This window comes from Drosophila mojavensis, unplaced genomic scaffold (assembly GCF_018153725.1).
Source record: "Drosophila mojavensis isolate 15081-1352.22 unplaced genomic scaffold, ASM1815372v1 contig_74, whole genome shotgun sequence".
In the NCBI taxonomy this organism is placed as follows: domain Eukaryota; kingdom Metazoa; phylum Arthropoda; class Insecta; order Diptera; family Drosophilidae; genus Drosophila; species Drosophila mojavensis.
The window spans coordinates 14,534,971-14,547,017 of record NW_025318899.1 but is presented as its reverse complement, the minus strand read 5'-3'; the positions used below and the strand labels follow the sequence as shown (position 1 = coordinate 14,547,017).

At 51.6% G+C, this 12,047-nt stretch overlaps 2 protein-coding genes across 2 annotated transcripts; both read right to left on the bottom strand.

The window, feature by feature from the left end:
• Positions 1-48: 48 nt before the first annotated feature.
• On the bottom strand, positions 49-958 carry LOC6582516. The gene is made up of 2 exons (XM_002008181.4): positions 589-958; positions 49-410 (listed from the first exon to the last, which is right to left on the bottom strand). Exons 1-2 carry the CDS (start codon positions 598-600, stop codon positions 108-110), a joined length of 315 nt encoding a protein of 104 aa, XP_002008217.2. The 5' UTR covers positions 601-958; the 3' UTR covers positions 49-107.
• Positions 959-2,230: 1,272 nt separating this feature from the next.
• On the bottom strand, positions 2,231-11,008 carry LOC6582515 (protein disabled). The gene is made up of 9 exons (XM_002008180.4): positions 10,557-11,008; positions 9,807-10,456; positions 9,035-9,746; positions 7,829-8,104; positions 4,657-7,765; positions 4,500-4,594; positions 3,653-4,339; positions 3,459-3,588; positions 2,231-3,396 (listed from the first exon to the last, which is right to left on the bottom strand). The coding sequence occupies exons 1-9, from the start codon at positions 10,666-10,668 to the stop codon at positions 2,325-2,327; spliced, it is 6,843 nt and encodes a 2,280-aa protein (XP_002008216.3). The 5' UTR covers positions 10,669-11,008; the 3' UTR covers positions 2,231-2,324.
• Positions 11,009-12,047: the final 1,039 nt, after the last annotated feature.

Genomic DNA, 12,047 nt, shown 5'->3' with positions numbered 1-12,047 from the left:
ATTTTCGCTAAAATGAATCTTTCCTTATTAACTTTATTTACTCAAGAGTAAAATGATATAAAACTTTTATTTGGGCCCATAATATATATAAATTAAATAGTTAAGCATTAAAAGATGAAAGGCGCATTGGCTGCAGCCAGTTGTCCAAAGCGTGGAAAACCAAAAATTGAGGGAAAAGCAGCCAAGCCCGACGGAGTGGCTATCAGACGAGCAGCTGGTGCGAAGGCGGCATTGAGTTGATTGAAGTAGTCCAGGCGCTGGCTGCTCGAGATGGCCAAAGGAGCAGCTCCTGGAGCGGCGAGACCATTAAAACCAGCGGCTGCCGTGGACAAGCCAGGAGCGGCAGGCAGCAGAGTAGCAGGCTGAGCAGCAGCCAGAGTCGCTACCAAAGCCAGCAATAATATGTAGAGCTGCAGCGAATGGGAGTAGAATAATGAGGATTTTAGATTAGATGAAAATACCGACTTCTTGATGTGCTATACATCCAATTGGAAATCGGTATATGTAAGCTATTACAAATATCAGTTAGTATTAGCTTTCATATATTCATTCCCAATTGAATATATACAACAGCCTGGATCTGTCCACCTTTTGCTGCATGTTGTAAAGGATATGCCTGCGAGTGACTTCGAATGTTGAATGTGTAAAGATTTGATGTGGCCATTGGCTTTTATAACAGCTGAAAGATCTTGCAGTTCCACACAGCTCAATCTGGACGTATTTGGTCGAACAATTAGGCAAATTGCAGGCCTTTTGATATAGATGATGTGGTTACGACATGGCATTTCAAAATTTGGACAAACTCGGATTGAGCGAAACTCAAATGCAGCTCCAAATAAAACGTATATGCAAAATATGAAGCAAAAGACCTTAAGATGACATAATAACAATTTCTGAATTGCTGATAAAAAATATTCATATGATATTACTGACTCTTCCATATTTAGTTTACAAAAATAAATCTTTAAATATAATAAAACCCGGTTTGTTTTATATGCTCGCTTCACGTTTTTAATTGATAGAACAAATATAATATTAATAATAATAATCATAATAATAATTATAATAACTATTGTATTCGTATTCGTATCGTATAAATGTAAATTATATCTGTATAAATATCTCGTGTAATATCTCAATATGTTTATAGCTGCTTGGGTTACGTGAGTTACCTGTTGATCGATCAGTTTTGTTCGATTTGTTTGTTATAGGCGCTTCAATATGTATTTATGTATGTATGTATGTAATTACGTCTATATGTATGCATGTATGTATGCAGTTAAATAATAAACACTTTAGGCTAGTTACACTTTGTATGGTATGTGTTAGACGATGCACTTTGGATAGTTATTGTTGATGATAATTATGATAATACATAGGTATGTATGTATATTTATATAACACTAAGCTAGACGACATTTAGCATAGGCATTAATTAGTTGCTTTCGTTACTTAGAGGATGAGTATTTGGATTCAAATATTGTTAATGTACGTAACAAACGCTCTATTAGTTATCGTAATCGTTAGTCGTTACTGTTATCGAATTAAATTTAGCATAAATAACTAGGTTAGTTGGTTGAAATAGTTGCAAATCTCTCAATTTTGCTTTATATACAATCATAACTCGACTTCATTTAATAGCAATTGATATTTCGTCGGAGCGCCATCTAGCGGTCAATAGACTCGGGCAGCGCAAGTCGTTTGGTTTACCAAAAATCAGAGGAGGTCCGTAGGCTAAAAGCATGTACATAAGATCACAGTCTATTGTTTAGTCTAAAATATATGTATGTATGTATATGGCAAATGAGTTTGACTAGACCAACAGACAGACAATTACTGAATTGGACTGCAGAGGGCAGGGGGACACGAGGACGCGACTTGCTCTACCAAAGGACATCGTAATCGTAGACGTGCTCGGACGAGGCTATGATCAGACACTTGACGAACTCATCAAAGGTGCGTTTCAGTTTCCATTTTCTCGGCTTGCGCAGCAGCTGCAACGGCTTCAACTTGATCTTTCGCTTCGGCTGCTGATCGTTCGCCGCGTGCCAGGGACTGCTCGGGGTGGATGTGGACTTGGATTGCTTCTGCGGCACATTGATGTAGTCATGCGGCTGCTGTTGCTGCTGCTGCTGTTGTTGCTGTTGCTGTTGCTGCTGCTGCTGTAGGCGCTGCTCCTGATAGTAGTGATTGAGATTGGTCAAGTAGTAAAAGTCGCCATCGTTGATGACATCGATCTCGGCATAGTTGCCGCCATCGCTCTCTGGCTGCTCGGCGAGTGCTGCTTTGCTATTGCATGAGGCCTTGGCAAAGAGTTGATCAAATCACATGTTTTCATCGAACTTTGCGAAATTGTTTTCCTCGTTCCACTGGAATTTATTGGCATCCGCATTGGTGGACTCCTCCTGCCCGGGCAGCGGCTGTTCGTCGGGTGACTTAAAGAACTCATCGTCCTCGAAGGGATCCTCTTGCTTTTTGGCAAATATATTAACCGATTCGGATTTTTTGATCAGCTCCTGGCGCTGCTGCAGCTTGCTGCTTCGCATGTTCTGCTTACGGCTGGAGGCTGAGGGCACTGCTGGCGACGCCTGCTCCTTGTCAAAGTCGAACGAGGCTTTGGCGAAATCATCCTCAAAGGCGGCATCATCGAACTGCGACACCTTCACATTGTCGTCGAAGCGCAGCTTCTGGGTTATGGGTGGCGTCTGACTGGAAGGAGCTTCCATATCGAAGTTGTCGTTGCGATGCTGCAACTGCTGCTGCTGTTGCTGTTGCAATTTCTCGCGCTCCGAGAAGTCGTTGGAGAAGCGGAACAGCGATTTGGAACCCACCGTGCTGCTGGTCGAAATGTGTCCAGCTGGCGTGGAGTTGCAGCTGGATGCAGTGCCTGCTGGCGCTGGAGGTGGCGAGCTCTGATTGAAATCCGACTCAAAGCCATCATCGAAATTGAATTTTGTGCCACCGCCGCCGCCGCCGCCGCCAATACCGACGCCAGCTGAGGATTCACCGCCACTCATCATGACCGCCGTGCTGCTGGCATTCGATCTGGGCGTGGGTGTTTGCTCATAACTGTCCACGAAGCCATAATCGCTGTTGGCACCACGTGGCCGGTTCTGCCCAGGCAGCTTGGCCAGTGTGGGCGCATGGCGCTCTTGCTGCCGGCGCTCGCTCTCCAGCATGCGCTGGTGCATCTCGTGGCGACGTCGATTCAGGCGCTCGAACTTATCCTCATCTGTGGGCGGCTCGTCGTCCACATAATCCTCGTCGTCGTCGTCATCGTCGTTGCGCTGGCAACTGATGTAGTCGTAATTATCGCGCACGCCACGCCCACTGCCATAGCGAGCGCCGACTGTGGCCAGATCCTTGGTGCTGCGTGCTCGCGTCTTCTTGCGGAATCTGTGAAGGATGTGAGATGTGAGTTGGGAACAGTTTTGCATGCACTTCCGGCTTCCACATACCTGCGATCCTTCTCGCCATCGGAGGGCGTTTGACCCAAGGCTGCGGCCCGGCGACTCTCCGCCAAACGACGCTCAGTCTCTGCAGCGCTGGCTGGTCGCTTCCACGATTTCTGTCCAGGCGGCGCGGCCTCTGAAGAAATGTGATGCAGGTTGTTATCAATATTTGAATAAATCAATTAAAGGTCTTGACTTACCCTCACCATCCCATGGACTGGAGCCGCTGCTCTTGCGTAGACGCTGTGGCGCACCTGGCACGACTTCTGCGCCTAATTGACTGGGTCTTTGCAGGCTGCGCTGCCTCTGGAAGTCCTGCTCCGAGTCCTGTTCGTAGTCAATGTCGCCGGTCACCCGCAGCTTTGCGGATGACGTGGCCGGTTTGCGCAGCGATCGCGTCTTCAGCTCCCGATCCCGCTCGCGATACTCATCCCGGCTGTCCAGGCTGCCGTAGACATCGCCGCCACTGCCGAAGCTGCGTCGCCGTCGTGACGAGCTCTCAAATGACTCGACGCTCTCGTGATCGAACGACTTGCGCTCTCGCTCCCGTTCCCGCTCTCTGTCCCTGCTGTCCCGCTCGTATATATAGTCGGGTCGTGATTTATAACCCATTCCCATGGGCGATCGTCGCTCATCGTAGACGTTCTCGTACTCAAACTCGTAGCCCGGCCGCGCATAGTCTCTGTACTCACGCTCCCTATACTTGGAACGTTCCCGTTCCCGATCTCGAGGCAGCGGCTGTCCACGCTTATCATATAAGGGCGCTGGCGGACCATAGCTAGAGCGCTCGTAGGCGCTGCGCTCAAAGGAACGAGCACGCACACCCTGCTCCATCTCCTGCGGTGACCAGGTGTGATGTGCCGGATGATGATACCAACTGGGAGAATCTGGAAGGGAGAATCGAAGAAATGAAATGAGTGAAGGAAATGAAGAGGGGCAAGCTGGGGAGTACTTGAAAGAGAAGGCAATACTAGGAATGAAAAGGAACGCATGTAATGGAACAGAATCTCTGAGTGGCATAAGGGGAATGCTTGCAATGGAACATACCCAATTCAAAGTTATCCCTGCTGCGTGAGAGTCCATGCTTGAACTTGCGCTGGGCATGCTCCCGATCGCGGCGAGCGCAGAGCTCAGCATCGTAGCTGCAAATGGAAAGTGAAAGGATTAATATTCGCCCACTTTGGCATAGGATTTTGGCACTTACTCGTAATCCTCGTCGCAGGAGTTGAGACGTCGAGCGTGTCGCATGTAGTAGCCATGTGCATGAGGATGCGGTGCGAGCTGCGAAGGCGGTGGCAGATTGCGACGCTGCTGTTTAAGATATTCGGGCGTCTCATCATCCCAAGGACTAAGATCTCGCGAGGAGGAGGACGTCTGCTGGCGTTCCTTTTTGGCCCAGCGACGCTGCTGCTGCTGTTTGGACCAGCCGCCGGCATCGTCGCGCGGATCCGAGCTGCAGGGTGACTCCGCGGTGTCCTGTTGCGATGTATTGGATGCGGGTGGCGGTGGCAGGGTTAGACGTGCCTTGCCCTTGCCACTGCCAGTGGACGGGCCGGACATCTTGGGTGAATCGAAGGTAGCCCAGGAGGGCTTATCGCGGTCCCGATCCCGGTCGCCCTGCATCTGCTTGGTGGCCGTGTCGATTAGCTGGGACACCGCCGAGAGCTGTGAGGGCACTGGCGAGGCAGCCGCCTGGCTCATTATGGGCGCTGGCGATTTCTGCAGGGGAATTGGCGAGGTGCTCACATCGTTGAACTGCGAGGGAGTGTGCAGACTGTGGGAGGGCGGCCCACGAGATGGCGCCGCCGAGGATGTGGCCGGGGAGGTGCGATCACGTGAGTCGAGCGACAGATTGGAGATGGCACGCTGCATCAGCTCATCGATCTCGATGTCGTCTCTGCCCGCGCAGCCCGGACCGCTGATCACGGCTAGGAATTTGTTGTCCTGCTTAGGGGGCAGCAGCTCCTCGGACTTGAACTCTGGCTTCTCCGCGCTGGTGGACAGCTTCTCGTACTGATCCTGTGCACTGACCGGCTCTGCATCCTTCTCGTTACTATCCATGCTGCTCTCACCGCCGGCATCCTCATCGTCGTCGTCATCATCATCGGCCACAGTCAGCGCCGAGGATGACGGCTCGGCGGGCAGGCCGCGACTATCGACGAGCCCACGTCTGTCGTGGCCGCTGTCCATGATCTGGCGTATGTCCTGATCCTCGTTGAACTCATCGCTGAACAAGTCCTGCAGCAGATCCTTCTCAGCAGTGGCCACAGCTGGAGCAGCGCTTGGTGGCGGTTTGTCAAACAGATTCTCCACCAGAATTATGTCACGCAGCGCTGCATAGCGATCCTTGGCCTGGGCCACCACTTCAGTGATTTTGGTGTCTATCTTGGGCGGGGGCGGCTCCATTTCCAGCTCAGTCACATCAATGTCCAGCTGGGCAAGCGGCTGTTGTTGTTGTTGCTGCTGTTGTTGTGGTTGTTGCTGCTGTTGCTGCTGCTCCTGCTGCGTCTCATCCACGGGCGGCGGCGTTAGGTCACCCATGAGATCTGTCTCCTGCTGCTGCTGTTGCAGCTCCTGATCGATGATTTCTCGGAAGACCGCATACCGATCCGCAGGTGGCACAGCCGGCACAGCTGGCACGGCCGGGCAAACAGGCGCCTCGTTGAAGTTAGCAAAGTTGGCCACAAAGGAATCCTGGCCCACATCCTCGCCAAAGGTATCATCGAACTTGGCCACAAACGAGGTCTGCTGATCAAAGTTGACTTTGAACACGGCTGCCGTGCCGGCGGAGGAGGAGCCGGCCGTAGCCGGTGACTGCAGTGCCTGGGCGGGACTCGTGCGGGATTTGGGCTGCGTTTGGTCGTTGCTCGCCTGCAGAAACTCGGACAGGTAGGCGGTCAGCTGCACTAGGGTCATAGTGCTCAGCTTGGTGGCGGGCACATTCAGCTTGACGGCCAGCTCATCCATGCCCAGCGAGAGCAGCTGGGCCAGCGTAATATCTGGCGCTAGTGCTGCTGCCGCTGCTGACTCCTTCTGCGACTGTGCCTGGGCAGCCTGGGCCTGCAGGATCTCGGCCTTGTTCTCGTAGATGTCCTGCGGTCGGCCCAACGAGGCCTGGCGCTGTGGTCTCGCCCGACTGCTGCTGCTCTGCGTGGGCGGTGGCAGCAGCGGCGGGGGCGTGCCGCCCAGGGGCGCCAGATAATCGTCGTCGGTGTGGCCTGGCTTGCGTGGTCGACCCGGGCCAGGAAAGTTGCCATCAGAGCGACCGACGCGCCGGGAAGGCAGAGGAATGGGCGGTGCATCGGCGCTGCGGCGCAGCTGATTGCTGCTATGGTTCAAGTACTCGTAGCGACCGACAGGTGGTGCTGCGGGTGAGGGCCTGATCACCAGATCGCTGAACTGCTTCTTGGGCGGCAGCGGCGGCGGCTCAGCATAGGGCGTGGAGTCCGGCCGTGGCGGCGGCTCTGGCGCTGCCTCATTCTCGCTGAGCGAGTCGCTCTCCTGCAGCCGGCGCATGTTGACGCTGGAGCCGATGCCGCTGGCGGAGTCGCCGCGCTTCGAGAAACGCGCCTGGCCAAATAAATGCGGCATCTTCTTGTTGCTAATGCTCGAGATGACATCCAGAGGACCACCCACATTGACGACACTGGCCGCGGGCGTGGGTCGATGACGCACACTGCTGCTGTGGGGCAGCGGAGCAGGCTCCAGCCGGGAGATGTCCGCCTGCCAGCTCTCCGAAGACTGCGTCGGCTGCTGTTCTGGCGGCAACTGCACCTGGAGTGGACCATTGAATACACTGGCTGGCGCTGCTGTGCTGACCGCTGGCTGTGGCACATCGAACTCAAAGGCGTCCAGCTTGGCAAAGAGATCGCCATCCTGGAAGGGATCCGGATCGCTCTTTTTACGCGTGGGTGAGAATGGATCGGTGTCGCGTGGCAGCAGCACGGGATTGCTATCCTGATGCTCCTCCAGGGGATTGCTGATCGTCGGCTCTGTGGTATAATAGTTGACGGATTGGTTAATAGGCTTGGACAGGGCTGCACTCTGACGTAGCATTAGTTTTAGTTTGGCAGCCGAAAAGTCTTCGACTTGGCCAAGATAAAGAGACGGAGTCTGGGTCTGGGAGTGGGAATGCGACTGGGACAGAGACAGGGACTGGGACGGCGCTTGGTGCGGGGGCGTGGGACTTGGCTGGGAACGGAAGCTGTTGGAGCTGTTTGTTAGTAGCAGGTGGTGTTGCCCAAGGCTTGCGGTGGTTATTAGTGGGTTAGTTGTGGTTGTTGTGGTGCTGCTGCTGCAACTGGCGGCGTTACCTGTGCAAGTGCAAATGTTAGCTGTGTTAGTAGTCGGGACTGTTTCATGGGCGTGGTCAGTACCTGAGCCAGCAACAGTTGCTGCTGCTGTTGTGTTAGTAGTTGTCGTTGTCATTGTTGCTGTTGTTGCTGCTGCTGTTGCAGCTGTTGCTGTGGTGCTCTCCTCAAAGATCGAACTATCCCTGCCACTGAGAAAATCATCAAAGTTATCGCCCTGACTGGAGCCAAGCTCCTTCAGCAGCTTCTTGGGCGGATTCTTAAGCTCTTGGAAGAAATATTTCTTATCGACATAGGGCCGTGTGCGCCCAATGCCCAGCGGATCCAGATCTGTGAACGCATCTGGCGAACCACACAATTTCAACAGAAGCAGAGCGAGACAGAGGTTGAGAAATGGAGAGAGAGAGAGAGAGAGAGAGAAAGATTGGGAGACTTGCATCAGTCACTGTTGGCAGAGACTCCAAGTAAAAGGCGTGCAATTGGTGTCAGAGAACTCAAGAGAAAAATGCAACTGAAGAGCTTTAAATCAAGACTAACTACAAATTGAATGCACAAAAACAACAACAGAAACAACAAAAGGAGCATTGTCTTATGGGTTAGTATTACTTATTTATTTAATATTAAATCTAGATTTTAACAGAGCTGCGCAGCCACGTTGGATGGAAGGATCTAAGGGACTTGGGAAGCTAAGCTAATTAATAGTTTACAGCTATTGTTGTCTGCAGTTCCTGTCAAGTTTAGCAGTCAACAGTTTAACATGGTTCTGTAACTACATTGGCAAATATTTTCTGCATATGTTATGTTAAATTTAAATATGTATTGGGAAATAACGTTCTGTTTTAACAGAGATTAAAAAATGTTAATGTAAATGATCTGCTGCCGCTGTTAACTGAATACAATTTGAAAGCGCATGTAAATGAATTAACAGCGGGCAATTTTGATTCGTTTGCTAAATGAATTTTCTTTCTTTTCTTTCTGTTTTCTTTTATTGCTTTCAATGGATGCCATTTTACAGCCCCGCCCAAAGCCAGCCACGCCTTAAGCTGATGTCTGTTCGCTGTTTGAGCTAGTGTAGTATTTCGCTATTTCGCTGAACGCAGCCAATTGACTGCGGCTCATTGAGCTCATCTGCCCGAGTCTCAGTTGACAATTGTCGCGGCTGTAAGCCCTGACCTGTAACCCCTCGACCCTCGCCCCTTGCATCCATTGTGAATGGCAGCTCTCTTATGGCAATCATTTTTCTTAACGAACTTCGATTTTGTAAACACTCACCCGACATGACCGCTGCAGCTGCAGCTCCCGCTCCCGCTCCTCCTCCTCCTGCCGCTGACGACGTCGTCCCATTGGCTGCGCTCTCCGTCTCTGTTAAACTGCTCAACGCACTCAGCCCCACATCGATGGCTGCTGCTGTCGTAGCTGTTGCAGTTACTCCTCCTGCCGTTGCGGGCACTGCTGAGATGTCGCTGCTCTGCTGCGTGGGCGTGGCTGAGGATTCCCTGGCTGCCAACGGCGCCATTGGCATGCTTCCCAGCACGGCGGCAGCTGACATGGGCGTAGGCGTGGCGGACACCTTGGTGGTATCGAAGACATCGTTCTGCTGCTGCAGCTCGTGCAGCCAACTATCATCATCATCCGCCGTCTGCAACGTGGCCGGTGAGCCGCTCGCACCAGGCGCTGGCGATAGCAGCGTATCCAGAGCAGCGCTCTCTGCCGTCTTGTTGGGCTGTTGCTGCTGCTGCTGCTGCTGCTGCTTGTGTCGAGTGCGTCCGGACTCGGGTGGCGGCGGCAAGATGTTGTACGAGGGCACATAGATGAAGGAGTCGCCAAACGGATCATCCTCACTGGCTGACTTGGCCAGGCCATGGCCGGATTGAGTTGTGCCCGGCTCATTGGGCGTAATGCGCTCCATCTGGCTAATGCCACGCTGCAGCGAAGTCAGCTCCTGCTCCAGATCAACCAGGTCTGCCACAGATTCCGGTGAGATCTACAAAGCGAGCAAAGATTAGTGAAGGTGAAGGAGAAATGCAGACTCAACTGTCGTTACCTCCTTGGCTGCTCCGCTCTTGCTCACATCCAGATTGACCCCCAGCCTTGTTAGGCCAACGCCATTCGAGGAGTTCCCGCCGAGCATGCTCAGATTGGCTGCATGCGCTGCGGCGGAGGAGCTGCTGCCGGAGGCGAGTTCGTTGTGGCTCGCTTTCAGCGAGGACAGGGAGGCCAGTTGGGTGGCATGATCGTGCATGGTCTTGCCCTGGATCTGCTGGCGTGCCATTTCGATCTCTTTCTTTTTCAGCTCGAAGACGACCTGGAAGAGATCGCGCATGGCCAGCACCACCTGGCTGGCCGCCTTGTCCGTCTTGATGCCAAAGAATCGATGTCCGCTATCCGGCGAACCAAATATGTAGCCAAACGCACGCGAATCCGTCATGTCCTGTGCTATGAACGAGATCTTGTGCACGGGATGATGGTAAAGCGAATCGCTGGTCTTCTCATCGCGCAATCTGAGACCATCGATGGTCACATGGATGATGATGCGCTGCTTGTGCTCGCCGGCAGCGCGTATGGCCATTTTCAGGTCCTGCAACGCCTCCTGGCACATGCGATCGCCACGCGCCTCGCCCACTTCCAAGATGCCAATCAGCTTGGCCTTGAACTGGACGCCATCGCCAAAGAAACGGCCGGGATCATTCCGATCTGCAAAATGCAAATTTATACATGAGTATACACATGCCTATGTATGAGTGTGTGTGTATGTGTGTGTGTGTGTGTGTATCTGCTGGAAAAACAAACAAACGTTTTGCGTAATTCGTTTCCTCTGCGCCGCTGCTGCCGCTGCCAATACCAAAAGTCTGCGCCAACGAGAGATTCGAGGATGCTTGAAGTTTGGACACCAGCGATTTGACCATTTTGTTAGCCACAAACGCAGCTCAGAACATGCTGAGCCTTCGTGTTTATGTATTGGTGTGTATCTGTGTGTTTGCTTGCGCCCCTCTGTGTATGTGTGTGTGTGTGTGTGTGTTTATGTTTGTTTGTGTGACATTCAGGGCATTTCCATGGCGCACAGACAAAGGCCAACAACGCGCACAAGCACCAACAATAATAACAAATGAAAACGATTTGAACGCGACGTATTTTATTTAATTAAAAAAAAAAAAACTGGCGGAAGAAAAACAGAAACAAAATACGAGAATGCGCCCGCATTCGCAGCCGCAACGATTCGCGCTCTGGGAATGAATGAATGACGACAGCGCTGCGAACTGCGAACAGCGAGATGCTGCGGTCGCTGCTGTGGGAGTGGGCAGAGCAGAGCACAAATACAAATCACGCACAGGCACAGATACACACACATGCGAGCACACATAAAAGGCACTGGAATTTTACTATTATTGTGCAGTATATTCAATGCAAAAATGAGCAAAAACAAAATGTGTGCTTAGAGAGCGGCAGCAGGCAGAGAGAGTGAGAGAGCGAGAGTCGGAGGATCGGAGAGTGAACGCGCGCGCTGTTATTATTTGCTAAAAATCTTGACGCAGCTGCACCACCTGCCGACGACAGCAGCAACAGCAGCAGCAGCGGTGGCAGCGACGCCGGCGCAGCAGCAGCTGTCGTCGGGTAAGTGACTTAACAACGATCAGACCATCACGTCATGCAAAACCTGGAGCAGGTATGTAGACTTGTTATCGATAATAATAATTATTAGGAAGGACGGAGAGGGCGAGAGTGAGGAACACAGGAAACAAGCACAATTTTCAGCAGCAGTAGCGAAATCAGCAGCGCAGCAGCTGGTGCCTAAGTCACCCCAGAGTGATCAAACACGTCATGCAACATTTTGCGCAGGTAAACAGGCTTGTCTTAGATAAGATAATACATACAATGTTACTTTGACTATGATAAATTCAAGCAACAACAGAATGCATACATAAATATGTAAATCTTTTTTAGCTTAACTATTAGCTTAAGACAACAGAATGTTTGCTAAGAGAGCAAGAAAGAGAGAGAGAGAACGAGAGAGTACCAAAAGGGAGCAGGGAGTTTATAGCAGCGGCAGCGACGCCGGCGCACCAGCTGTCAGTTAAGTGAGGCATACACGATCAGACACGCCTATCGTGCGCCATCGTCTTTATAGATTACGTTATCGATACGCTTTATATCACAATATATGAAGTTTTTTTTTATCAAATTCAAATGCAACTTACATTTACAAGGACTCGTTTTTTTGCGCAGCGTTTGCATGGTTGCTAATATTAACGGGTTGTTTACATTCGCGTAACGTCTAATGGCTGCG